Raw genomic sequence first — 27800 nt, forward strand, 5'->3', positions numbered from 1 at the left:
GAGGAAGAGAAGGCAGATGGGAGCAATGACGAAAATAAGGAGCTGTGGATCATTATGACAGCCTTGCACGCTTTTATGGTTACACACCATAATTACACACTAGTGCACAGGTATGTGTGTTTTGTGTGTGTGTGTGTGTGTGTATATACAGTAGAGTGTGTTCATAAGCGACTACTTTTTTCGAGTCTGTTAAAATCCACTCAAACAGCATGTTGGATACAGTCAAAGCCAGGGAGCATGTGTCGGACCTAAGTAGAGGAATCAGAGTCTATGATTCATTCATTCCATAATTAGACACAACCAAGTGATCCAACCCTTTTTCACGAGTCAAGATGACATAAAGCAACACAGGCTGAGATGAAACTCATTATCATCAAGCTGCAGATGTTTCCCAGGAGAGGAGAGGAAAGTAGACTGGCAGGCAGGTGGATAAGAAGGATCCCCACCGCCTCTGTGGCATTCTTTTCTTTTCAGTGGCATTCCTGCTTCATTTGATGTGAATGTTTTAGTATAATGAAAGGCTTCGGTGATGTAAATTCTACAAAGCCCTCAAAACCCTCTGTATTACAGGGTTTGTGCACAGCAGTGTTGCTGCACTTTGGAGCTTCAGTCTTGTCAACTTGTCATGAAAAAACTGAATGTCTGTCCACAACAATCATTTGCGCGTCCAGTTCAAGCTATTTTTTCTCACAAATTAGTGAATGCATTTTCCACTGGGATGCCACATAGCTTTCTTGCTTCTGCAGAGAAATAATTGCTTTTGCAGTGCAATTATGAGTCATTGCTCTTATTGGAATATAGTGGCACATTCCAGGAATCATCAATACAAAATCTGTAATAAACTACACATTTTGCGTTACACTTTATCAAAGTATATTAACAAAACTATTTAATGCCAGCACAGGGTACATACTGTAACCAAAACGATCACATGAATCTCAAAAGACAACGGGATGTGCTTGTGTGTATTTGTGTGTGTAAATATATATATATATGAGTTATAAGAATATGTCTTATTTTTTGTTTTTTTTTGTATGTAGGAGGCATAAACCGGGCTGGGGCGGCGGTGCCGACGTTCTTGCGGACCCCAACAATGATCCAGCCCCACCTGGACATGAAGCCTTTTCTGCAGTTTCCCATGGAGACCGCTCCTCCTCCACACAGCATGAGCCTCTTCCACAACTTCAACACGGTGAGAGCCGATACAGACACAGACACAGACACACACACTGCAGTCTTTCAACTCAAATAGTGCCGTAAGAAAAACACACAAGAGGAAACTGTCTCTCCACAAACTCTAGGAGCCTTTTAAGCGTGTATCTTAAAATTGTTGAATTGCTGCTACACATCAAGAACTACCAATTCTGTCCCATCCTTAAATCAAAGACCTAAGAATTAAAGAGCAAGTCCAAGGCCATCCTTATAGCTGCGTACTTCAAACACCACAGTTTGTTTGATGTGGTATTTATTTTAACTGAGAGGGATCTTCCTGTTTCCCCAGGCTCTGACTAACATCTTATCATTTAGATTAGACCGTAGAAACATTTAGCATTTCACCAACTCAGCATAATGTGCCGCCTGCTCCTCCAGATACCATTAGGGAATATCAACACATTTCTCATCAGCAATATGTTAAATCAGTGAACTTTGTATGTGCTTTATGTAGGGCAATGCTATTCCTGGACGAGAGTTACTGCATTTGCCAGACTGGTATATTTGGGTGCAAAGGGGCAACACAGCAGTCTCTTGTCACTAATTGGAAATGTCTAGCATGTGTTCTGACCATGTACAATACTACCGGGATAGTAACAGGAGTCCGGACACTGTTAAACACATTTCAATGATAGTCATTTTAATAGCCCTCTATGGGCCATGACATAAGTGGGAGCTTTCTCACTGATGTTAAAACAGCAGTGTGCCCAGCAGACATGGATTAATAGAGATGCTGAAATTATGCAGGCACTCTGTTTCCACTCCTGCGTCTGTTATCACAGCCCTGAAATAAGTCTTGCTTGCTCTTTCTTCATTCTGTCCTGCTGCCTCAGCAACGCTCCCTTCTTTTCATTCTGTAACATTCAGCCCTCCATCCTCCGCTTTAGAACGTTAACTATTTCTGAAGGCCCACAGGGACACAGTGAATGTTAATAGCAGCTGCCACTGATGACTGCAAGCCACACAACCACAGTGTTTTACAGGCCTGTGGCCAGGAGATGGGGCCATAGGAGAGGCTTGGAGGACATTCTGACCTTAAAGCTCCAACAAACATGGGAGTATACAGTTTGTACATCATTAGATTAAAAACAATGGATAAATGACTGACTGACACACTCACCCTGATACTACAGTTGGTATTGTGCTCCCTGAAGTGTAGTGCAGTCTTTTATCTGCGGCATGTATATGCCTATAATATATCTGCTTATGATATATTTATGTATATATGTATTATAAGCATTTTCAAGATGTAAAAATGCAAAACAAAAAATGTTGTTTGCTTGTAATGAGGGCACTTTCTTAATGTTTGCCTACAAAGGAAGTCATGAACCCTCAGATTTCCCAGAATTGTTTTCATGATTTATATAGAAATTTGAAGTTGAGTCCACTTACTGTATACAGAAGGACCTCGAGTAAGAAAGTAAGTGTTTACAGCTTTGTTTACATCAGTGACTATATTTTATGGCCTATTTGGGTTTTAGGTGGAAGAATATTTACACAATCAGAGAATCACATTCTGTGTGGGTTTTGTTTATTTCACATAACTGTGTACGAATGGAGTTTGAACTAGGAGTATTTCACGTTGAAGGTATAATTTCCAGTGTCTTAGATGCCTCCTAGTATCTTTTTGTACCAACACACTATGATGAATATGGACATGCAGAATATTTCAATGAAGACAGCATTATAGCAGCAATAACAATGAGAAATGTCCATGCACTAAGCTGGGAGCTAGTTATTCTATCATTTTATTTTAATAAGTGATCTGTGCTGAGTTTGTACAGTCTTAATGAGACTGTACTTCACATTGAGGGTTATTAGCCCCATGGTGGAGGAATGGCCTCTCATAAAGCCATATACAGCTTTAATGGTCCTCTAATGTGATTTGTCCTCTACCTGCCTGTCTCACCCAATGTGCCTCTAGACAGTGACAAGGCTGAATTATTTATCTGCAGCAGCTGGTCCTGATGCAAGTGCACACGCACACACACACACACACACACACACACAACACACACACACACACACACACACACACACACACACACACACACACACACACGCACGCGCACACACACACACACACACACACACACACACATGCACATGCACACACACACACACACACACACACACACACACACACACACACACACACACACACACGTGCGTGCACACACACACACACACACACACACACACACACACACACACACAATCTCAGCCAAGCTGCCTGCCCTGATGTGGACTTGCTAAGGCTGAAAAGTCAGGGAGTTCCAATGAAGGTGTCTAATCATGCAAAGCCATGTGCAGACTTGTAGAAACTCACCTGCTGTCCGTCTTCCTTTCATCTCTCTCACTCTCCTTATAAACAGCTCACTCTCTAATGGCATGGGTCTTACTTCACAACCAGAATAATTGACTGTCGTTTCATCATACCTGTTTCCTCAATGGGTCTCGACTGAGGCTGTTCAATCAAAATCGTAACAATTTAGAGTACGCATTGTCCGGTTCCTCATGAGGTTATATTAGCTCTGCAAGAAACCAGAGAAGAACAGTATTGTGCTTTCTTGTGTGGTTAGAGGGGTTTGGTTGAGGCAAATCAGGGCCAGCTCTAGCCATTTTGGTGCTCTAGGCAAGGTTAGGATTTGGTGCTGCCCCGCCATGCTTCAGAGAGTGGTGAAGATGGGAGATCAGATATCCCCTCTCCAGCAGCTGGGGGCTTCTATAGATACTTATGCCAGCCAGGTAGCTTATGCACCTGGTTACACAGACGATGGAACTCTATCTTTGATTGTTGATTTCTCGTCTCACAGGTAATCTGGGCCTGTAGACGTCCGGATGACAGATTCCAGTCCCGGACGTACTAGCTTCAATGTTGATTTTCAATGTGCTTCTCTCTCCTATTTTTCCTCACTCTCCTCTCTACCCCAACCGTTTGAGGCAGATGGCCGCCCACTTTGAGCCTGGTTCTGCCTGAGGTTTCTTCCTGTTCTTTCTTGCCACTGTCGCCAAGTGCTTGCTCATGTGGGAAGGTTGGGTCTCTTTAAAATTAAAACCTGAAGAGTACGGTTTAGAACCTGCTCTATGTGTAAAGTGCCTTGAGATGACTTTGTTGTGATTTGGCGCTATACAAATAAAGATTGATTGATTGATTGACCTCTTGCCTTAGTTATGACTTTATGTCCAAAGTAGCTTTATTGCTACTTAGTTAGCTACCTAACACAAATGAAATGTCTATGTACTACGTACAGTCACATGCTGTCCAGGGCAGAGTGGAGGTAGTTCTCTGCGAGTGCTGTGATCATGATGCTCTTTCATGTCTGCTGTTCTCCGTTCTGGGTGCAACCAATGCCCCTCCTTGCCTGGGTCTGCTCAACTCAGCAACAGGGTGGTAATGGGTCTTCCAAAGATCAATTTTGTAGGTGACAGTAACTTAATATTGATAGGTGTTGCTCTGACTTGCAGTAATGCTTTCTGTAAATAACCCCTGTGTCTCATGGTTTTCTTAACAATTGAGTTGATGTGTTGCACATGCCTTTCGACGAACCTGTTACATTTCAAGTAGTGACCTTGTAATGTGTTTGAATCCCTAGTCTGTTGCACACTTTTTGAAGGCTTGCCCTATGTACTGTGGTCCATTGTCTGTTACTATTTCATTATAGCACCCAAATAGATATATTTGTATTTTTTGTGTGACTGCTTGGCCAGACACAACTGAATATTTGGAATATCTATCCACAGTCAGCAAGTACTGATGTCAATTGATTTTGACGCTAGAGACTTCCATTGTGTATGTTGTTTGGTTGGAGAGGTTCTTTCGGGATTGCAAGATCTGCAAAGTCTTTCGATGTCATCATTCATCTTTGTCCAAAAGAAACTTTCTCTTACAATGCGATGTGTTTTCTCACTGCCTTGATTCAGGATACCATCTGTCATGGAATCTGGAATGAGTACCTGTCTACTCTTGGGTATGACTTCTTATTCCACTGCAAGTTCATCCCTGAAGGCCCAGTAAGCATCCAGGTCTTTTGGCAGGTCTATTATACTGTCTGGCCATCCTTGGTGAATCAATTCCTTCAGTGCATTGAGTCTGAGGTCCTTGGCAGTTTCTGTATGGAGAGCATCCTGTTTTTTAGAGGAGAAATGTATTACAATGACGGTGTGCAACTCTGGATCCTCAGTTTCTGCATCTTTTCCATTGATGTGCTCAATGTTAGCTTGGTTTTCAGGGTTTTGGTAACCAGCTGAGAGTATCTGCCACAACCATTTTGATTTCCAAGCCGGTTGTGTCTTTATTAGAATGTGCTGGAGTTGTAGTGGTCCAGTATGCAGTGGTTTTGCACATATGGTTATAAGCGGTTTGTGAGCTGTTATAGAGAGGAGTGACTTCCAGGTAGGTGCGATATCGCTGCATGGCAAGCATTTCATGTTCTATGTCACTGTATCTCGATTGACAGTCCATTAGTGTTTTTAGGCCAAAATAAATGAGTCTGTTGTCCTGCACCAAAGCTATGCCTGGGCCTCTCCGTTACACATCTTCTTCAAAGGTGTGTTTGGATCATAATATTTTAAGCAGGTGTCCTTAGTTATTGTTGACTTCACGTCCTCGAAGCATTTTGGTGGTCAGTGTCCCATATCCATAGCCCTTCATTTGTTAGCAACCCTCTTAAAGGTCATTATATCACTACAATCATCCCCCGTTTTAAGTGTGAACAGTACAAGTCCAGGCAAAGGAACAGGGGTGCAAAGTGTATTTCTTTCTTTCTTTCTTTCTTTGACAAAATGAGGATTTTTAAAATGTATTCGTTCATTTATATATTTAATTTATTTTGCCCTCGAGGGCAACCAGTGCCCACCAGAAGATGGCGCTCTAAGTGACTGTCTATCTAGCATATGCCTTTAGCCGACCCTGGGTCAAAAGCTCAAGCAGCTGATGATGACATTTGATAGATGATGTGAACATAGGGAAGAGGGGGAGAATCAAGCAGAAGGAGAGTTGGATACAAAATCCTGGCTTCATCTGGACAGATCAAGTATGCATGAAGAAAGGGGAGAGTGAGAGAGAGAGAGAGGGGGAGAGAGAGAGAGCAAGAAGGGGAGGAGAAAACTGGAAAGCAGAGTGAGGGAAATGCACTACAGGGAAGCGTGAGGCAGAGAGAGAAAGCAGCTGAGAGGAGAGAAGGAGGAGGCTGAACAAAAGGGACAGGCACTTGTTAGGTGATGTGTCAGTGAAAAAAAAGAGAATAACTGAGAAATTTGAGAAAATCCTTACGGTAGACACTTCCTTCTTCTCTTGCAGCACCTCAAAGAGAAGCAGAGAGTGTGCCAAAAGGACAATCAAAGAAATCTTAGCTAGCAATGCATCATAGTTTCTTAGTGAGTTAGTTTATGTTCAGCTTTGACAACCAACTAGGAGGCTGAATGAGTGAGGACAGTGTAATACACACTCTCAATCTTCCACATGCTGAGACCCAAACTCACACCTCTGCCGGCAGCACACACACAGGAGGAACAATGCAGCTCCAAGCTTCTACAGACACAGAGGAGAAAAAGGTGAGTGCCTAACTGCTTGGAATGGTTGGAGCGTTTCGCCATTTTTCGTTTCTCACCCAACTGTGGCTTAATCTGGGCACAGCTCAAAAGTACTGCAGAATTTGCGCTTCAAAGGCTGTTTTTATCTGCCTCAGTGCAGACTATACTGTGACTGCCAGAGTGGTCCCACTGAGATTCACAGAGCGGTGCATTCCTTGTTGCTGGAATTCAACACTTCCAAACATTTTGTTGCAGGGCATTGATCAAACATACTGGAGGAAGAATGAAACATAAAGAGAGGGGAAATTAAACTGTAAAAAGGAAGAAGAAAAAAAGATGACAAAAGAGGTTGTTGGTGCATGACTTAATGCAATCCTTGGAGGTATATTTTCACCTTTATTTAATCAGAGGGAAGTTTCACTGAGAACAATGTTCTCTTTTTCAAGAATGCCCCGATCACATTCACACATGGAAGTTGTTTACACAGTCTGGTTTACTGGCCACTGGAGCAGTTGGGATAAGGGTCCTTGGTCAAGGGCACCTCAATGTTGCTAATCACTATCCCCACCTAGGTTTGACCTGTCCGGAGGATTGAACCGATGACTTTCCAGTCGCAAGCTAGCTTCTCTGACCTTTAGGCCACCACTGCCCATGTTTGACCAATTAGGTTGCACTCTGGTCGATTTCTCCCAAAGACTGTTCAGAGGCAGTTCTGTGGTAACAAAAGGCATCAGTGCGTTTGGGTCTTAAGGCCCTGTGAAGCTGTTGACATGACTGCTGAGTGATGCTGAAGTCAGTGATCTGTGTGGTTTATTTACATCTGCCAGAGCACTCAGCACAGCCCCATACTCCAACTGACATCAAACTTTATAAAGCTCTCTCAGTTTGCCATTATTAAGCGAGATGTATTTTTTTTTATTGATAACTTTTTAGATTTGTATTATTAATGCAGGAAACACGGCCCATTTTAAATACAGTTCCTGAGTTTCTCAAAATTGGTCAGAGTGACTGAGTTAAGTTTTGGAAAATCCCTCCTCAGTTAAATCACAATACTTTGCTCCTCTTTCATGAGGACATGTTTTGGAGAGCATTTGGGTAAGAGGCCATTTGAGCAGCACTCCAAAAAGGCTTGTTGGCAGCTGGACAATGTTTTTAACAGCTGAATCAACTGGATAGATCATAGCTGACCCACAACCTGAGCACTGGACTGAGTTGCTGGGGAGAAACCCACGATTCATGTGTATAGTAACTCCACTGGGTGTGTTCGGCTCTTGTTAAATTTTCTCCAGAGGGGCAATGATGGGTCACAGCCTGGACACCCACATACAATATTTAAAGCACAACTGTTCAGTAATATTTGCTTGTAATGTTGGAGTTTGGGTAGCATTTGGCAGGAGTTGATAAAAAGGTTATGAATTGATGTTTCATTGCAGTCCCTGTCTTATGTTTTTGGCTTCAGCTGCCTAATGCATAGTCACTGCTGAGCTATTGATGTAGTTGTTCAGACAGTTATCATCCACCAATGTCATTGCTCATTATCCACCCTCTCTCTCTATCCATCTGAATGCACAGCAACAGCAGCAGCAGAGCCCACTTTAGGCTGTTTCTGGGGAGAGAAATAGAGGGAGTCATGGAACATGGAGTATGGGAAAGAGAGCCAAATGAGATAAGAATGTGCGATGTGAGGATGTTCGGCCGGGGCCTCATTTTCTCACTCTGGTCTTTCTCTCGCTCATTTCTCCCTCCCTCTCTTTATCTGACTGTCTCAATTAATCTTCCTCTCCCATTCTTTTGCCCTTCCAGATGTTGTGTTTTTGTACTGTCACCCAGCTAAATGTCTCTGGCCTCCTCCACATTTCTTTCTTTCTGTTTACGCTGTTTCTTTGGAGTTGCCGAGTAACAAGCCTCGTGCAGAAATTCAAATTGTTTGAGAATATTCTCTTTTCTGTCTGTCAGTCCTCAGGCCAAAGTCTTGAGCCATTTGTATATTAGATGAGACCATGGCTCTGGGTGTAAGATAGCTTAAGGGGAAGCCTGGTGATTAGCCAAATTAAACGTAGTGATGAGCCAAATTGGGTCATTTAGAGTATGTCAACCTCTCCAAATGAACAGGCTTGCATCTGACTTGGAGGACTCTCTGGAACATTCCCTCACTGACTTATGAATTCAAAACACACAGCATCATATCCATTTTGTACTTCAGCCTAGGACTTTTGTTTCTCTTCATTCCTTTTGCATACCCATCCAGTGCCCTATCATCTTACATTTTGTCTGCTTTAGCTGCAGACATGGTACCAGACAATTGTCTGTGGTGGAAATCCACACCAGCCACTGACTCCAGGCTAATGCTAAGGTCAATTAACAATGATCACTAGATAAATTCAGCTTCAAACATAGATAAATAATGGGAATGGATCCCTTTTAGATCCGTATAGGCAGGATTGTTTGTGTCTGGGACAGAGTTTAAGTGGGGGGCTTAGCCATCGACACATTGGAGAGCTGCTAAATCGAGTCAGTTAAATTTATACAGGGTGCTTAACACCACCACACCACTTTGATGATGGACATCCCAGCTGAAACAATTAGCACAGGGACAGAAACTACAACCTGGTCAGGATCAGAAGTCGAGTTTCCAGAGGATACAACTGGCGTCTCAGTTGTAGCAACACACTGTCAACACTATTGACCAGTGTTTGCTGAGCATGATCATAGACATACAGTAAAAACTCAGTAGTATACAAGATAAATACTGTATACACTCATGTCTGCACCTTATCTACCTCTGCATGTGGTTAGATAGACTTTTAGATTAGATTTAGATTTAGATCCTCTCTACTTCAGGTTGGCCTCTACAATCAGAGGTAGAAGACGTAGCACATTCACTCCTCATGCTATTATGATGGACTGGCGTGTCGACCTAGCCAGGCTGCATAGAACAGTAGAGTATGAATTATAGCTTACAGATCTCTATTTTCTCTCTTTCTCTCTCTGTGTCCTCCCCTGTCATTCTCTCTGGCAGATGGACCCGGTGCAGAAGGCCGTAATCAATCATACCTTTGGAGTTCCACTGGTCAAGACCAAGCGGCCGGTCATCTCCTGTAACGTCTGCCAGATCCGCTTCAACTCAGAGGTACAGGCCATACACAGTATTTCTCTCCCCCCATCTCTCACGATGACTCCATTGCCCAAGTTGCATTAAGTATACTGTATTTGACTGTTTATACACCTTTCACCTAACACATATTTTCCTTAGGAATGTGTTTGGAAGGCACTTTATTCTGTTTGGTCCCCTGAGAGCAGATATTGACACAGAGGATGTGGTACATTTGTTGGGGCTTTGTTTTGGCAGTTGTGACCCCTCTGGAATTTAATTTGTTTCAAGACAGTGTGAGTAGAAGCAACAGTCAGTGCAGCACAAAGCCTGAAGAGCTGCTGCTAAAGCTGGGAGTGAGAAATATTGCCTTCTTTTTCAGGGACATTCTGTTGCACATCAACACTGACAAACCTTGATTGATATCATGAATATGGGGGAAATTAATGTCATATTAACATGTCATGAACTAAGAATGTTTTTAGAATTAACTGCAGTATGTCCCGTCATTGTCATGCTTTTGTATAATTCCATCAATTAATTTGAGCAGCAGTTTCATCTGTTGGTCCATATAGTGTAGTTTATATCTAAACTCATAATGGGAGTTTAATGGCATGTTACACCCACAGGAAACAAGACTGGTGACAAATTATGAAAACAAAAATCATATGGAAGTATTTTATGTGTAGTGGTGCCTACTCTTCTCTGTAAAGTAATAGGATAGACACATGACAGCATCAGTGCCAAATGTCATGTGCAGTGTATAATTTGGCTGTGATTCTCCCTCTTCAGTGGTGCAGACTTCGGGGCCAGGGCGTATATCCATCTACAATACACAACATTAAGGAGTGGACCGGTGCTATATATACTTCTCAGGTCTACAATCATGGTTTCCATGTGGTCAGGGAGCTGCAAGACTGTAATCTTGAGCCTGCTCTTTTCAGAGGTCTCTCCCACATATCTTCATACGCGACAGGAAACAGGCAGAGATGTTTATATGATGAAATACTTTTAGGGCCACATCTAGCTATCAAATAGTAGTTCTTTAGGTAAAGATGTGTTCATTTAGATAAAGTTAGGATATACAGTAAAACTGTGAAAAATTTCAAGAATTTAAATATTTAACTAAATGGTTATTTATGGTGACAGCTAAAAGGAGAAGACAAAGTTACAAAGGAAGTGCTTAGTACACCAAGTGCATCAGGCACTAGTGTATATTTTTGCCATTATATGCCTGAAATATAACCAAAACTGTATTGAATAGTATCATGCAAGACACAGCTTTTGGACTAGAAAACATATGCAAAGTGGTCGGAGGAATAATGTTTAAAGCGACAATACCAGCATATTAGGCAGTCACCTACATGTAAATGTCTCAGAGAATTATTTTTGATAACTGTCATCAGAACATGTGATGTTTCCTCCTCACCGTGACTCAAGATACTGTGTGTGCATTTCATGAGCACTTGGTCTTCCCAGTGAAAATCATGTATATTTGTGTGTATATGTGAGAAGTAACAATAGGTGACACCCACAGCAGCCATGACTTATGTCCTGGCTCCTGTCAAATAAAGCATACACACACATGCACACATACACAAACACATATGAATCCTCAGTGTTCTAATATGCAGGACTACACCACCTCTCTGCTGTCATTGTTACTTTCAGTGTAAACAAGAAAAAGCACACACTGCAGTATATCAGTAATGTCAAACTTGCAGAAGCCTTTGTATAGTTTGTGCTGTCCTACTAAGCTCAGCTGGAGAAAAACTGTCCACTGTATTGCCATAGAATGACTCCCCACCCACACTGTTCTCATTTACATAATATCAAGTCAGGATTAATATTTCATGGATTAAAAAAATACTTTGAAGGATCCTGGGCTACATTCCTAGTCTCATTTTTCCTGTTTGGGCTCTGTCTTCAGGAAAAAAATTATAATTTTGACGTTGATATTGACATTTCTTTTTCTTTATCTGCTATCTCTGAGTTGCAGGGGTCAAAGAAAGCATTGGGGGCTTCCGATGTAATGTCTTGATCAATGTGTGTGTCTTCAAAGGATCCAGTCTTGCCTTCCTGCTCCCACGCCATGCTCTTCTCATTTCATGCATCAATTTGCCATCATTCATTCGTCCCATTTGATCTTTCTCTCTGTGCCTCTATCTTTTATTGCCTGTCTCTCGCTCAGAAACCTTTTCCCTCTTTTTCTATCTGTCTTCCTCTCTCATACTGCATTATTTACAGTGTGGAAATGCCCAAAATTGCCTGCCACTAGTTATTATAAGATGCATTCGTCAAGGGCAGGGATTAGTGTCTGGCGCTGACAGCCCCGATGCATTTTGGGAAAGAGGGAGAGAGGATACTTGGAGGGGAAGGATGGGAGAGTAGGACAGGGTGGGAGGAGGGTGTGTGTCCTGCTGTCCCTGCATCGTGTGGTGGTGTGAGGTGTTAAATGGTAGTTTATGCAGAATAACCTTGGTGGTGTACTGCATTAGTGACATCACAGGCTCCGTCGCGCTGCATTGACCAGCGTCATAGCTGCTGCTGCAGCAGGACTTGGCTGATAAGCATCCCTTATTTTCTGCCTCTTCCTCTCCCCTTCACTGTTCTCTCTCTTTTGTTCACCCCCCTTCCCTCCCCCACTCTGGTTGCTACTTGTTTATTGTCCCAGTCTATCTATTTTTGTCTCACTTTTAACTTCCTCTTATTTCATCCTCGTTTTTACTTTGTTTCATCTGGACCTGCAGCTGTAACCATACTGTAACATCACAGCCTTTCCTTCAGAATGTTAGCCATGCCGGAAAGCTTGTTCAGTTTGAACCCTCTGCATAATGAAACACAGGCATCCCAGGCTGATGTGATGCAGCTTTTCTTTCTCTGAGACTTTTGTCTCTTATATTTCATTCACAGTCCAGCTCTTTACATCACCTTCCTTGTCTTGTAGTTCCCTGGCTAGGGACCATGTCTCCAATCGTCCCTTCATTCTCTTTCCTCTCTCACTCTTGAGGACCTCACATTGACACTCAGCTGAAGCTAAGAAAACCTCTGGGGCCACTTCAACCATGCACAGCCACATACTTATCTATCTCCCTTCATGCCTTCATGCCTTCATGCCGCGCCCCCCCCCCCCCCCCCCCCCCCCCCCCCCCCCGAGCTCTATCCACAGCTCTCTCTACCTTGATCTGATGGCTTTGCTAGAGCAGCTCCTTAAGACCCCTCTGACAGTGTATAGTTACAGAGGGTCTGCTATATTCAGTCATTTGTCATCATGATTCACAAGAATTATGTGATCTTCTCTATCACTACAGCCACTGCTGCTGATTTACCGTGCCAGCTCACGTCCTGCATGCCATACAGTGAACATACACAACTGGGCTCAGCAACATTACTCATCACCCACTGCCTCCTTTGTCAAGCAAGTCTATCCCTCTCCTGAGCCTATGGTCAGTGTGATGTCCTAAGTGTCTGTCAAATTCTCTAAGCCTTTCAGTGCTTATGGCAGCTGTCAGCTGCTCTTCAAGACCATGTGTCTGCCTGGCATCTAACTGTAATCCAGCCACTTAATAATTATCTTCATCATTGGATCCTCGATAAAAATATTATTTGCCCAATGCAGCATGTGGCACATCTGCTCACTCTACATACTTGTTTAGATAGCAGGGAGCTATTGACATAATGTGGCTCCATCAGTAACAAGTCTATTTGTGTTTTCAATTGAGGGATGCTTAAACAATGATGGAGGGGAGACAAATACAGGAGGAACAGATGTCAAATAGAGTTGCATGAATGCCCCCTGCCCACCTGTGTGTGTGTGTGTGTGTGTGTGCGTGCGTGCGTGCGTGCGTGCGTGCGTGCGTGCGTGTGTGTGTGTGCCATGTTGTTCCAGACTCACATACCTTCGTACAGACACACAAACATATACAGACTAGGAAAGACTCCCCAGTGTCCTGGTAGTCTCCTGATGAATGACTCACCTCTCTTGTTTAGTCTCTGAACAAACACATTAGCTAGTAGCTAGTAGCTAGCCTTTCAATGGGAGATTAGGAACACTAGTAGTTCTGTAATAAATCTCTGCTGCATTTTTTTCTCTGTTGGAATGCAGGATGATCTTCAGTGCTTGAAAACCTCCTGACTCAAAATCCACATCCTTGTTATCTGTACAATGGGATATTATAGGCAGGGTCTTTGCTGCCTGGTAGCATATATATTAAGATTTTGACCACTCCATAAGCAAGCAATTTCGATGTTCCGAGAGCAGCTAAAGGCAATCACAGTATTTGTGTTGTAAGAACCCACGAATGCCAGCTACCCTTTGATGATGTGTACTGTAATAATGTGTGTGTGTTGCAGGAAGGATGGCAGTGTCAGGGTGGGGTTTATGGGTGCGCCAGGCAGATAGTATGGCATGCCATTGACCCCGAGTTCAACTCCCCTTGGCATGTCAGTTAGCATGGCTGTAGTAATGAAAGCTGGAGCCAAATACTGTTTGGATGTTTGAAAAAGTTTAGACTACAGAAGAAGTCAAAACTTTGAGCTGAGTGGTTATGTCCAGTGTATGTAAACAGATGATCCAGACAAAATTGTTGGTCTAAGTATATTGTAAGATAATTTATAGTTAATTTGAAAACCTGACTTGGAAATAATGACATGTAAGATAACTGAGGCACATAGGGGACAGCCAGGTCTAGTTCTCAGATATCTCTGTCACTGCATCATTGCATCTATTTGTTCCCACGCTTGCCAATCTATGTACTGTACCTGCCTGCTGCCTGTGGCTTCAGTCCCAAGTGTATATTGAACAGCATTGTATCATAATAACATCCATGCATGTGTGGATGTCACAATGAGTCTAATTCATCCTGCAATGTTTTATTCACCTGCCATTGGTTTTCATTTACAGCATAAACATGATTATATTTTCTGGTTTCTCCTGTAGAGCCAGGCAGAAGCCCACTACAAAGGAAACCGCCATGCCAGGAGAGTCAAAGGCATCGAGACCTCTAAAAGTCGTCCTCAGGAGGGGGACAAGCCTCATACTGTGCCCCCCACCACCTCCCCATCTCCGCCAGGAGCCCCTGGTACTGCCCCTGACAGTGAGCCCAGCAAACAGGGTGAGACAGCAGAACATACTCTCAGTACCAGGAAGAAAAACAGAATAAGTGTTTTTTGTTTTGTTTTGTTGTAGCAATAATCACTGCCATGCAGGCTTATGCTTTTGCTGGAAAATGAAATGGAAAATATGCAAGAATAACAAATGCATCTATTCACAGCAGCTTTGCAGTGTGTTGCTCTTCTTGTGATCATCTCAGCTCTCTGTGTGGTCTGATTTGGCTGCAGCACAACTTATGGCTAACAATGCAATTCCAGAAACCTCTGAAACAGCACAGTAGTGTTTATCATATAGGGAGCATAAATATTTAATACAGGGATGTTTGTTTCATAAAAGATTGGTGGCTGAACAAAACTTTTAGATGCCAGGACTATAATCTGCTTCATTTTGAGATGAGGAAAACATATTTTAATGACAATAACAGTGTATTGAAGCTCAGAATACAGAGGAAGTTACTGTAAAACTGGGACACAGATGAAGCAATGTGTTTCTATCTGTGACCCTGTACACATTCAATTAGATTAGGAAATTTGATTGAGCCTTAACTTCAAAGCACTGGGTCCAAGTCAGGCTGAATGTAGCCACAGTTAGTAAGTTTTGAGAAACACTTGCTAAAAACAGCCAATGATCAGATGACTGAAATTAAGCAGGTTGATAGGAAAGTTAAACTATAAACAGAAAGAGTCTGACCCCATTTTATATGTTTGAGAAATTAGAAGTTAACCAAATATAGTATGTATTCCTTGCAGCCACTATTGACTGCTTCAGTTCATTACACTCTACAGTATCTGCTTCTCATAAAAGTGAAAATATTTACAACTGGAAATATTGCCTCCATGAAGAGAACACAGATTGTGAGAATAGTTCACTGTCTTGAAAGATACTCTTGCATCATCAGATTACATCACAGATTTGATTTTGTTTTAATTTAGGGAAATATTGATAGCACAGAGAAGAGTAGACTAACCAACATGGAAATCAGACACCAAGTGTCTGAGTGACAGGTTGATTAAAGTAGAGGCATCATTATTGTGACAGAGACAATCCACAGTATTAGTCCAGTCTAACCACAACAATGTATTATTCAGCTGTGCAATATAAACCAGTTTGCTGTACATTAATTTAGACTGTGAGCAGGTGAGTTGGCATACACGTGGCCTGGTAACATGGCAGTTTCTTGACATCTTTTCAAGGAAGCCCACTGTGGTGTGCATATGTCTGTTTGTGTCTTTGCACTAAGCAATCTATCGAAAAGTTAAGAAAATACAACATGTTGCCTGGGTCTAGGGTGTTGGTGATTAGTGCTAATACCGATAAAGAAAAAATATTATATATTAATACATAAATATAGATGACACCATTAAGGAAGATGATGGACCAGACTCAAAGCCAACATCTGAAAGGACAGAGATGGTACAGCTGAGCTGACTTTAATGAAAAGTTGACAGTTTATTAGTTAATAAGGATGCCGGATATGATTAAGATATTGCAAGTACTTTCTTTAGCAGCATCTATATTCAAGTCTCTGTTGTCTTAGTATGACTTTCTCTCTTAATCTGTTGCTCATCTTCCTATTTCGAGCTGCAACTCAGCGGCTGTGTACTGGGCACCTCTGCCCTTCTGTTTTCTCTACCCAGAATTTTCCATTCCCTCAGTGTCACCATTCTGTCCTTGGATCAAACACGAGGCAATGAATAGACGAGCAGTGTTTTGGTGACATTTACAAAGGTTTCTGTAGCTGACTGTTTACCAGACATTTCCACCTTATGGACGGGAGGGCACAGAGCAAACATGATGAATGAAAAGATGGAACTGAGGTCAAAGAAAGGCCAAAATGTTGCAACATGCCAGAGCAAAATGCTCAGCATTTCACTGTCTTTAACTCTTTTTGTATTCGTAAGAATAACACCACTTGAAAACAGAAGTTTTTTTTCTGTAACTGAACCCAGAGTAGTAAGAGGTCAGTCTGTTTAACTCTCCCTCCCTCATGGGGGATCTGAGATCAGCTCCAGGCAATTCGCCATCAGTGAGACTTCAAGAGCATGGAGAGCCAAAACAAGCCTGCCATGATTGAGATCCGAAAGTAGTAACATGTGAAAGAATGCCTTTTTCCATCCAAGCCTATTTCTCGTGACCCTGGAACCTTGTCTCTTCCTGGTTTTCCTGCCTGCTTGCTTATGTGTGTGTGTATGTGGTCTGTAATAGGCTACTTCTGGGGACAAATTTCAGACTTAGGACCAGTTTATTGGGAATGGATTGACTAATTTGGAACAATAGTCCCCAATTGAGAAAAAGCTAATTTTGGGTCAGTGGTTAAGGTTAGGATAAGGGTTATGCAATTAGTGCTGATATTTAGGTTTAGGATACGTTACCAGGAAATGAATGTAAGTCTATGTAATGTCCCCAGAAGTGGCCATGTTCTGTGTGTGTGTGTGTGTGTGTGTGTGTGTTCCCAGTGTGGTCCTGTCCCACTGCTTCATGGTAGGGGAGCAGATCTTTGGGAGCAAGCAGCTGTGCAATGTCTCAACTGGGAAAGCAGTGTCTAGAGGACACTGATACTGTATTTTGGCCGTGGAGCTTAGCATGGGACACTCTGGGGCAGTTACTCTGAAAATGACGAAGACACACTGATCTATACACATAATGTATGCACACACTAATGCACACGTGCACAAACAGCATGGTCAGGCCCATATGAGCACACAGATGGACAAGTAGACGGTTTCACACACTGTACTTCCCTTACAACACAAAGCAGCATTTGTTGATGTTTAGTGGTTTTTCCTGTGAAAGGTCTGTTTGTTGATGTGGGGTTTTAGGCTTTTTCACAAGCTTCTGAGACATTCACACACGATGCAGTCATAGTACAGTATAGTTTCAGTATGATGGTAAATGGCCTGTACTTATATAGCGCCTTTCTAGTCTTTTCGACCACTCAAAGCGCTTTACAATACATTTCATTCACCCCATTCACACACATTCATACACTTATGGCAGGAGCTACCACGCAGGGTGCCAACCTCCACATCAGGGGAAGCTAATCATTCATACACATTCATACACCGTTGGCACAGCAACGGGAGCAATTTGGGGTTAAGTGTCTTGCCCAAGGACACATCGACATGTGGACTGGAGGAGCCGGGAAACGAACTGCCAATCTTCCAATTGGTGGACGACCGCTCTACCTCCTGAGCCACAGCCGCCCCTTCTCTTTTATACTGCATCATTTCTGATTAGCATATCAAATGCAGTCAACAGAGATACCATAAACAGCACACATTAAGACCTTGCTATGGGCTAAAACAGTGAAAAGTCAGTTATAGTGTTCTGTTTGAATACTACTGGTTCCTTAACCTTACGGCTATCAGAGCAGGTCACAGGTTTTACAACCCTCAAAGGGTTTGTGGTTGCCCCAAAACAGGAGGCCCTTGGCTTTGGGGGATTTGGCCTGGTGAGCTGAGGGTTTGGCTCGGCCTGCAGGCGATGGAGAGGCAGCTGTTTTCTCAGAGAGGAACACTGCTCCTCCTCCTTCCCCTCCTCTTTATCCCTCTGCTGTCTGACACTCCCACTCTAATGAAGGGCCCTGTTAAAACCACCCTGATATTATAGCGCTCTTTAGTGCACACAAACACTCACAGGTGCACACACACCCAAGGTCAATTAACAAATGACATTCATGTGAGGGCTCGGGTTGCATGGCTATGAAGTGACTATAGTATTGAGTTACACAGGCTTAATATGCTTTTCATGCTCTTTGTTATTTGATGGTGGTCTTGGAGTTTTATTTTTGGGGTAATTCACCATTTTGTTTTCTCTATTTGATGAAATTCATATCAGAAATAACCAACAAAAGTTTCTGAAAAGTATAATTTGCATGTAAGTGAGTGTTTGCGCTCATGCGCGCGCGTGTGTGAGTCAGAGTTCGGATGCAGGCCAGACTGGGGAAAAAGGCACCCAACTGCATTATGAATGAGGCTTGGCTCTCACAAAGCTAGCATTGGGTTTCCTGGGTCATTAATCATTAAGAATTGAGCTTTGGTGACAGACAGAATCATCCTACCTAACCCATACCCATATCACACACACCAACACACACAAAAACACTGCCTACAACATGTCATACCCACACCTAGACAATACCCCAATCCTATGGTAAACCTCCTGGTATTGTGCTGAAACTGCATTGTTGGCTTCTAACTCACAATAACACATGCCTCTGCAATCTATTTAACTTAAATTACTTTTACATTTAAAATGAACAGAACATGTGCACATCACTGCATATTTTTCCACCTACGCACAGGATTCATTAAACCAATAAAGTTATTCTGCTTTTACTTTCAATAACAACAAAAAGCTTACTTATTGTTTGGCTCTCAACCCTGTGGGATCACTTGCATTCTGTGAACAATGAGGTACATTTGTTTACACAGGCACTCTCTAATATACAGCCTTCCACACTAGTTTGACAATCATATATTATAAGCCATCACAGACTAGCTAGAGTTTCACACATGAGGAATGAGGAGGAAATTTGACTTTTGTTGCAAATAACGGAAGTTCTTTTAGTGTGAATTTTAAATGAGTTTGTATTAAATCCAATGACTTTATCAACATAGCCTATCCCCACGGACTGCATATTATACATAGTTATAATTTCCTGAAGTGGATTAAGGCAACACAGACACACCAGACTACAGTGTAAAGCATCTGGACTGAGTTATCTCCCTCTGCTGACCTCTCCGAGTGAATAATACCTTCTTCTGTTCAGCTAGGAGGCCAGCTAGCAGGGAAGAAGGTCAGTCAGCCTTATCAATGTTTAATTAGACTTATAGCATATCCTTAGTTTCTGGAGAATCAAGTAACTTTGACAGTCAGATTCTCAAGACGATCAGAAAAAAATATAGTAATTTGTCTTTGCTACTCAAATCTGGAATTAATCTTTCAATGTGTTCATTTTAGTCGGTAAATATGACAAAATGAAACACTTTAAAGTTCAGTGAGATTCATGCTTTTTGGTTGGTGAGACAGAATTCCTGGGCCTTGGAAGGCCCTGAGGGATTAACCTCAAGTTGAACTTGTTCTTAGGGGGATGAGTGTGGGAGGAATTCATTGTGGTATGAGGTGAAACTGACTGGATGTGATGGTTTGGTATGGCAGATCTCCAGGCCATCATGGATCATGAAATCCCTTATTACTATTTAGCCGACCACCTCTCTTCTTCCTGATTTGATTTTAACTCAAACCACATGTTATGGGTGCTTTGGATTCTGGATTGTCTTTCAGTTTTGTATTGAAGTCATGTGTACATGCCTGTGTGGGCAAACTATAACAACATTCGAGATAACTGTTTTTGCTTCTCTATCATTCTGACTATCTGCACCTGCATGTACAAGCACTGCAATCAACTTAACCAGCTCGGTCAATGCTTTTGCAAAGTAGGCACATAATGAGCCACAAACCTCTCCAAAGAGCACTTACACAGAGCACTTTGATCCAGTCCTGGTTTATGGACTCATCAATGCCATATAGACTCAGAGAGAGGAATATTTTTTTTTATCCTTTTTTTTTAACAAAACATCTGTTTGTCAAACGCTCTGTGCTGCCAGCAGCTGCAACTGGAAACTTCCAAAATGGAAAGAGAAAGAGTTTTGATCTTGGAAAGCAATGGAATGGAAAGCACTTATGGCATCTTCATCAGAGATGATGCAATGGAGTGGCCAGACCAGCTATGTAGTTACCTTTTACATAATGCACAAATTATAAGACTTACAGGATGGGACAAAAACATATATGTATATATCACAGACCCTATTGACTGGTATCATGTGACAAAATGACATATGTGGGAATCCTTAAAAGGAAATTTAGCAGTTAAAGTCAATATTTGTTTTCTTCCCAGAAATACCCCATATTATCCCTCTAATACTGTAATCTAGTGGGGCTTTTCCATGCTCAGCCTTTGGCGCTACATCCTGTGGAGCTTGGAGACGGGCCTGATGGGTCCCTGCTGATGGGAAGGGGGCAGGGGGAGTGAATGCTCCACCCAAATTTAGGGGGTCTCTATTCAGCCAACACCCATTGCTTAGTGAATACCAAAGGCATGGCGTATGGAAGTTACTGACCAGAAACATGTGTCTGTAAATGTATGTATAAACATTTTCTCTGTTGAAAAACCCCTTTAGATTCGAACACATGATGCAACAATAAGAGAACTAAGTGGGAGTGGAGGGACAAGTGAGCACAGAATAAGAGGAGGACTCACTTAATGATATTTTCTTTAGACTTCATGTCTTGCCCTGTGACAAGACAAGTGCTGTTTTGCTTCAACCCAGCCAAAAAAAACAGGTGAACAGGTGTGTGGGGAAGAGTCAAAACATGTACAAATTGAGGTGTCTGTTTCCTATTTCTTACTGTGGAAACATTTCAATAGTATGAGACCACATCAGTGAAAGATTGGCTCGAACACTTCAAACAGCCTGGAAACATGTTAAACACGTGCCCATCCCTATACACACAGGGGACATACATTTGCTTCCTCTGATTCACTTTATGTGTAACTTTAAATGAAAGGGAACTGTTTTTAATCACTTAAAGCCTATAGGAAATGAAAAGTGCTTTATGTTGGTTTGTCTGATCTACTAACCATACTGTGTTTTCCACACTTAACTGGGTGTGGTTAGTGATGTGGTTTGAAATAGCAGAGTTTTTTTCAGGCGACTTTGCTTCAACACAGTTTAAAGTCAATGAAGTCAGTAGTAAAACACTTTATTTTACGAGTTATGCACTTTTGGGCTACAATATAAGTTATTTAATTTTTGACCACTGCTTTTGAAATTTATTTTATTTTAACTTTGTCTCTCTCTCTCTCTTTTTGCAGATGAAACACGGCCTCTGTCACAGTTAAATGGGCCCCTGCTGGCCCCAGGGCCCCTTCCCCCTCTGACCACCCCACCTACCCCACCCATGGACTCCCCTGTGCCCTCAGTATGCCCCCTCCTGCCAACGTCCACTCCACCCCTGATCCCCCCTTCCTCCTCATCCCCAGGCTGCAGCATTGGCAGCGCCATCTCAGAGCAGCCTGGATCTGTACCCCCAGTTTCAGGAGCCGCTGGCCCTCTGGCCTCCAGCGGCCCGTCCAATCCAGAGACAGAGGAGGACAAGGCTAAGAAGTTGCTGTACTGCTCATTGTGCAAAGTGGCTGTCAATTCCTTGTCACAACTAGAGGCTCACAACAAAGGTGAGTTAATCTATGAGGTCTAATATGTTGATGTTGCTGCATGTTCCATAAATTGCTACCAGTTATACCACATGGCCTGTGACGTAATTCCCCTTGAATTTGCTCTTGATGAAGTTTAAGTTGATCCTTTACCTGTTCAACAAAAGTTGGACTCTGTTTAAACCACAAACCACACTGCTGTCATTTATGCTGAAAACATTCATCCTGTGTGCCAGGAGGATTTAGTCAAAAAAGATTTAACTTCTAAAGTACTTACTACAAGATGTTGTGATAGCCTCTTGTAATTTTATGATTACTCTAAAAGTGTGAAAAAAATGCCATGCTTGTTAATTGAATAAATTGCTGGGCAATGTAAAATCAAGAATCAGGTTGGATTTACTGAGCGAAATCCAATCTGGTTAATAGAACAAATTCAACTAAAACATCTGTTTCAGTTCACACCTTTTAGCAGTACCCACATTTTTTCATACAAATAAAACATTAAGTTCATGAAGAATGTCTAAGTCAAAGTCTGTTCCGCAAGATGCCACTAAATTCTACACACTGCACCTTTAAATTGATTATATTTTAATGACCTATTACAGATAATACCAGGTGTTTAGCACAGTATAGCTCTTTTTATGAACTGTTTTGAATCATATGCGTTATTAACAAAAACTGACATTCTTTATTTTAATTTAAGGTATCTCAAAGTTTTCCACACACAAGAACAGTATACCACATATAAAAATGTGTCTACACTAGGTAGAGCTCCTGTCTCAATTCATGAATTTGACTGAAAAAAAAAAAAAGTGCTACGTGTTTCAGGTTTAAGGCGACTCATCAGAGGGTAGTGACAGGAACACTGATCAGCAGATAACTGGTCTGTTTGACATTGATAGGAATGACCTCTGTAACCGAGCACTGATCTCCTGGTTTCAGGAACTCTGTCAAGGTGCCTCACCTGTGTGTGCCTGTTCTTTCCCACTGACTCGCTCACCTTCCCACTACTCCTTCACTCACAAATGACTTAACTATTTAAAGACAGCTCTCCCTCACTCAAAGATTCATGATTTGTCTTGCCATTTGCAGCACACAGCATAAAAACAATCCCCATAGCCTGAAGCCTTCCCCTTGAAAAAGTTGCAGAGGAGGATGGTTAAGACTGCATGAGGGATTTAAGCAGGAAAGTAAAAGAAAAATAGAGGGTTATGTGTGTGAGCTCACCACAATTCCAGCCTCATCATTCTGTCAGACAGCTTTCACACATGACAACATTTTATCAGGACTCCTAATGCCCCCTGAGGTGCCCACTGCCGGCTTTAATCCTTTATGCCCTACCAAGTTAGCTGTCCCTGTGACCTTATTTCCCTTTGAGGACAGTTTGTATCTTCTTTATTCTGGTAATTCGAACTCACAAGGTTCATTGACTCCCCTACATATACTGTACATAAAGAAAACCTAGAACAGAGACCTTTATCAACAGACAGACAGAGAAATAACACACAGCGAGAGACTTCAAATCAGTTTAACTGTATCCCACTTTCCCTGAGTAATGTTTGGTACAGCCTGGTCAGCCAGACATGAAATTGGCTAACAAATATGTCTTCATTTTGGATAAAGTATGAATCAATACAAGTGCAATCATTGCCACTTTTATGGTTAGATTCACTTCTGTCAGACTCTCAGAAATCATGCTATAATGTACTCTGATTAATAGGTTATAATTCTAAAACAACACAACAGTAAATCAGTCTACCAACACATTTCCTGTTTACAGTACATGCACGTCAGTACAAAATTAGAATAATGAATAGATAATAATAAATAGAATAATAAATAGAATAATAATGACACACACACACACACACACACACACACACACACACACACACACACACACACACACACACACAAACTAATAAACATAGTCCACGACACGTGGTCACAGCCTGTTTGTTGGTTCCAAAGTTCAACCCCCGAATGACTAAGAGTTGAAACAGTTAAACTCTAGGGGAAACGATCTGGAAGTAATCACACTGCTCCTTCTCAAAAACAAAACTGTGCATGTTAGCAGAGTTCAAACATAAAAGCATATGCCGTGCAGACACCAACACATGAGCAGTGTGCTTGGCACAGAATAAATAGCAGAATAAAGGGAAACAGGGGAAGAATAATTTGTATGTAATGTTATTTCAACATTTATGTAACAGTTTCCTGTCAAAGCCATTGTTTATTTTTGTGTTTTCAAATGTGGCTTGTCTGCTTGTGTGTTGATTTACACTGAGTCGACCTTCCAGACAAAAAAAATCCACTGGGCCATCCATTGTCGGACTAAAATAGAAGAAAGGCAACAACAGACACCCTAAGAGCACATTTTTGGCCATGAACAAAATCAGTCATTCCAGCCCCTTCTTCCCCAGTGAAGGCAACAGCCTCCATGTTCTCAAACACCCACCCCATCCCCACAATTTCTCTCTCTTCTGTAAAGTGATTTTAGAGTGACTTAAATTCGGAGCCAGTGACAGTGGGATGCTTCACTTTGACTGCAGAGTCACTACTTTGTTAGCTTGCGTGTGTATGTATGGATTTTTGCATTGTTTTCTGCTTTTTAATCTTTATTCAGATTTAGTCTTCTTATTTATTAATGTATTACTTAAGCTCGTATGCTTAAAACTAAATCTTTTTATATTCTTTTAGGGTGACTACTTAACATCAGTCTGGGGACAGCAGATGTAAAATAGCATTTTGGCTAATTCTGGCATGTTTACATTTGTTAATATGTTTTATTAATGTGCATTGTCCCTGATCATTAAACCTTTAAATAAAATAAAAATAAATACAATAAGGGGGTGGGTGCTGTGGGGTGTGCTGTGGTCTATGGGGGCCATGACTATAACTTTCCGGCCAGGAATAAAATGTGTTATTATTTAATGATAAACTATTCTGACACACCCTGACACACCTCTTGAAAGGTAAAGTATGCAAATATGCAAGAGCACCTCCCAGTATGTGGTCTCCTTTGCAAATTCATTCACATGAAGTTGGATTTGCCCACATTTAGAAAAAACTGTACATAAAAATATCGAACATAAAAGTTTGAAACATGAATCCCCAGAGTTAAGAATCTCTTTTAAATTCTCAGTTTTTTTCTTGTTGGATTCTCTGGAGTCTCAGACCATTAACTCTGTTATTACTTGGTATTACTCTGTGTCCAAGAAATTGATTGATTTGATCTTTATTTCAGTCTATTAAAATATGAGACAAAACAACAAAAGAAAGAAAACTCGGAAGAAAACAATAGAAAGAAAAACACTATGCATAGCCAATACTGATGTATGTCTACTGAAAACATAATACATCCTTACCCATTATGCACAAATGATTAAAATTTTTACTGAAAAGGTGTTGACTATAGCCAACGCTTATGATGCCAACTCTTATCACCAACAAATCTTTACCTCATCCAGACTAATGCTACACCATCCAGATCATAACTATATATACACATGGCTGCACATGTCTTTAATACATCTGCTATGTGTATGGATTTTTTATACAAAAGTTACCAGAAATTGTCCTGCGTCATAAAACAAGTCACTATTTTGATGCATCACCACCAGTGACTGTTATCCTGTGGACCATATCTTGGGTAATACAGCATGAACCTCATTCAGAATCAAATCTTAAAAATATATTATACTTAATTTGACTAAACAGTGAGCTGTGCTAATTCATCACATTCGTACTTTGTGAAACAGTAAAAAGTACTGTAAGTGTTGTGCTCTCATAGCACAACAAATGTCTGACTTCAGAATCCATCCTGAGACCAGACAAAACCTGCTTCTCATAAAAACATGCCCTTAAATTTCCAAACATTGACATTTACAGTCAAAATTATTGACAGTGAGGGTTCAGTGGTCAGACACTGTCACTATTACTGGCCCATGTGGTGATATAATTTATCATAATGCATACCATATGAACTGAAATAAACTTTATCAATTTCTTACTGTGATATTAACATAAGGGATGGCTTTTAGTTCATTCTAGAGATCACCAGATGTACCGGTCTAACTGCAGCCCTCTAGTGGTAACAGCACATCACTACAACTTCATACAGTATTATGCTCTGTTTATATTATGTATGTTGAGATTTTGTCGAGAGTAAAGCCACTGGTTCATATTTCTTTCTTTCATGGCCAGAGATTTGTCACTGTCACTGTTTCTCCATCAGCGCTTTAAGCTGCAGAGAAATGCTGTCCAGACTCATTTCAGTTCAGACGTGGAGGCAGCATGACTCATATGTTATAAATAGTGATTCATCTCCACTGTATTATTTCATTCTATTCTATTAGCCTCTAAATATGTAATTTCATCTTGATTATTGGTATTGCTGACCTGTGTTTGTGCTTCTGTGTGTGTCTGTTTACCTGCAGGTACCAAACACAAAACTATCTTGGAGGCACGGAGTGGGCTGGGCCCTATTAAGGCATATCCTCGTCTGGGCCCTAAGCCCAGTGGAGAGCAGGGAGGGGGGCCGGTGGACCCTAACACTCAGGAACGAACCTTCCACTGTGAGATCTGCAATGTGCGGGTCAACTCTGAACTGCAACTCAAACAGGTGGGAGGAAGTTATGTATGGTTTTTTTTATTATAAAAATATTACTACTTTACACAGAAAATAACTGGCTCGTTGGAAGTAAAAATCTTAAGATCACTCTTTTACGCTAACAAGAAATTTATGAGTGCATGTGCCATTTCTGCCAACAGTAATTGTTTAATTATGGAACTAATCCTTCTTTTTTGTTTATTTGTTGTTTCTTTTTTGTTTTTGTTCATGCTATTTTGTTTATCTAGTGAGTATCCATGGTTAGTGTTTTGACTGTTTGCCTGAAAGTGGGAATAATTTGTGTTCCTTCCTTTCAGCACATATCAAGTCGAAGGCACCGGGACGGCATGGCGGGCAAGCCTAACCCCCTCCTCAGCCGACACAAGAAGCACAGGGGAGCTGATCTGACGGTAACCTTTCAAGTTTCAGTTGAACTTTGACTCCTCTTGAGACACAGTCAACAAACCTGAGATCCACAGATCAGATAGTGTTAATCTAGAACATGAGGTCTGCAAGACCTTGGAATGATTTGATCCCTAGCCAGTTGTTCTGTTTTTAGTTGTGTCCTCCTCATGAAAATATTAACTCAGTTGAACTCAAAATCGGCATCATGACAGTTTTAAAAAAGTCTGGAGAGGAAGTTCTATATCTGTTTTCACATCCATCTGTTGACCTTCTGGAACTAATCATTTTATCCCCCTCTCTCTCTTGTGTTGTGTCTCCCTGTTCACCCCTTTCTTTTTTTTAGTCTTCTTTGACCTTCTCAAAGGATCTCACCAAAGCTTTGGGTGCAGGGCTGTTACCCAACCCCTTGGCTGTTGCTGCAGCAATGGCCGCTGCAGCTTCCTCGAACCACCTGGCTCTCCGTGCAGCAGCTCCTGCGCCCCATCCACACCATCACCATCACCTATTGCAAGGCCCGCCTCTCAGCCACGCCATCCTGAGACCTGCTCCTGGGCCCATCCGCACCACCCACGGGCCAATTCTCTTCTCCCCTTACTGACACATCCCCCTCTGA

At 41.8% G+C, this 27800-nt stretch overlaps 1 protein-coding gene across 2 annotated transcripts; it reads left to right on the plus strand.

The window, feature by feature from the left end:
- Window positions 1–1078: 1078 nt before the first annotated feature.
- Window positions 1079–27800, plus strand: znf385a (zinc finger protein 385A). Of its 2 annotated transcripts, XM_062427450.1 has the most exons (7): window positions 1079–1192; window positions 9767–9877; window positions 14778–14952; window positions 21832–22191; window positions 26610–26794; window positions 27100–27192; window positions 27531–27800. In XM_062427450.1, exons 1-7 carry the CDS (start codon window positions 1094–1096, stop codon window positions 27783–27785), a joined length of 1278 nt encoding a protein of 425 aa, XP_062283434.1. In that variant the 5' UTR covers window positions 1079–1093; the 3' UTR covers window positions 27786–27800. The 2 variants fall into 2 exon arrangements, with proteins under 2 accessions (XP_062283434.1, XP_062283435.1); XM_062427451.1 differs by lacking the exon at window positions 21832–22191.

The sequence above is a fragment of the Scomber scombrus genome, chromosome 10, assembly GCF_963691925.1.
Source record: "Scomber scombrus chromosome 10, fScoSco1.1, whole genome shotgun sequence".
In the NCBI taxonomy this organism is placed as follows: Eukaryota; Metazoa; Chordata; class Actinopteri; order Scombriformes; family Scombridae; genus Scomber; species Scomber scombrus.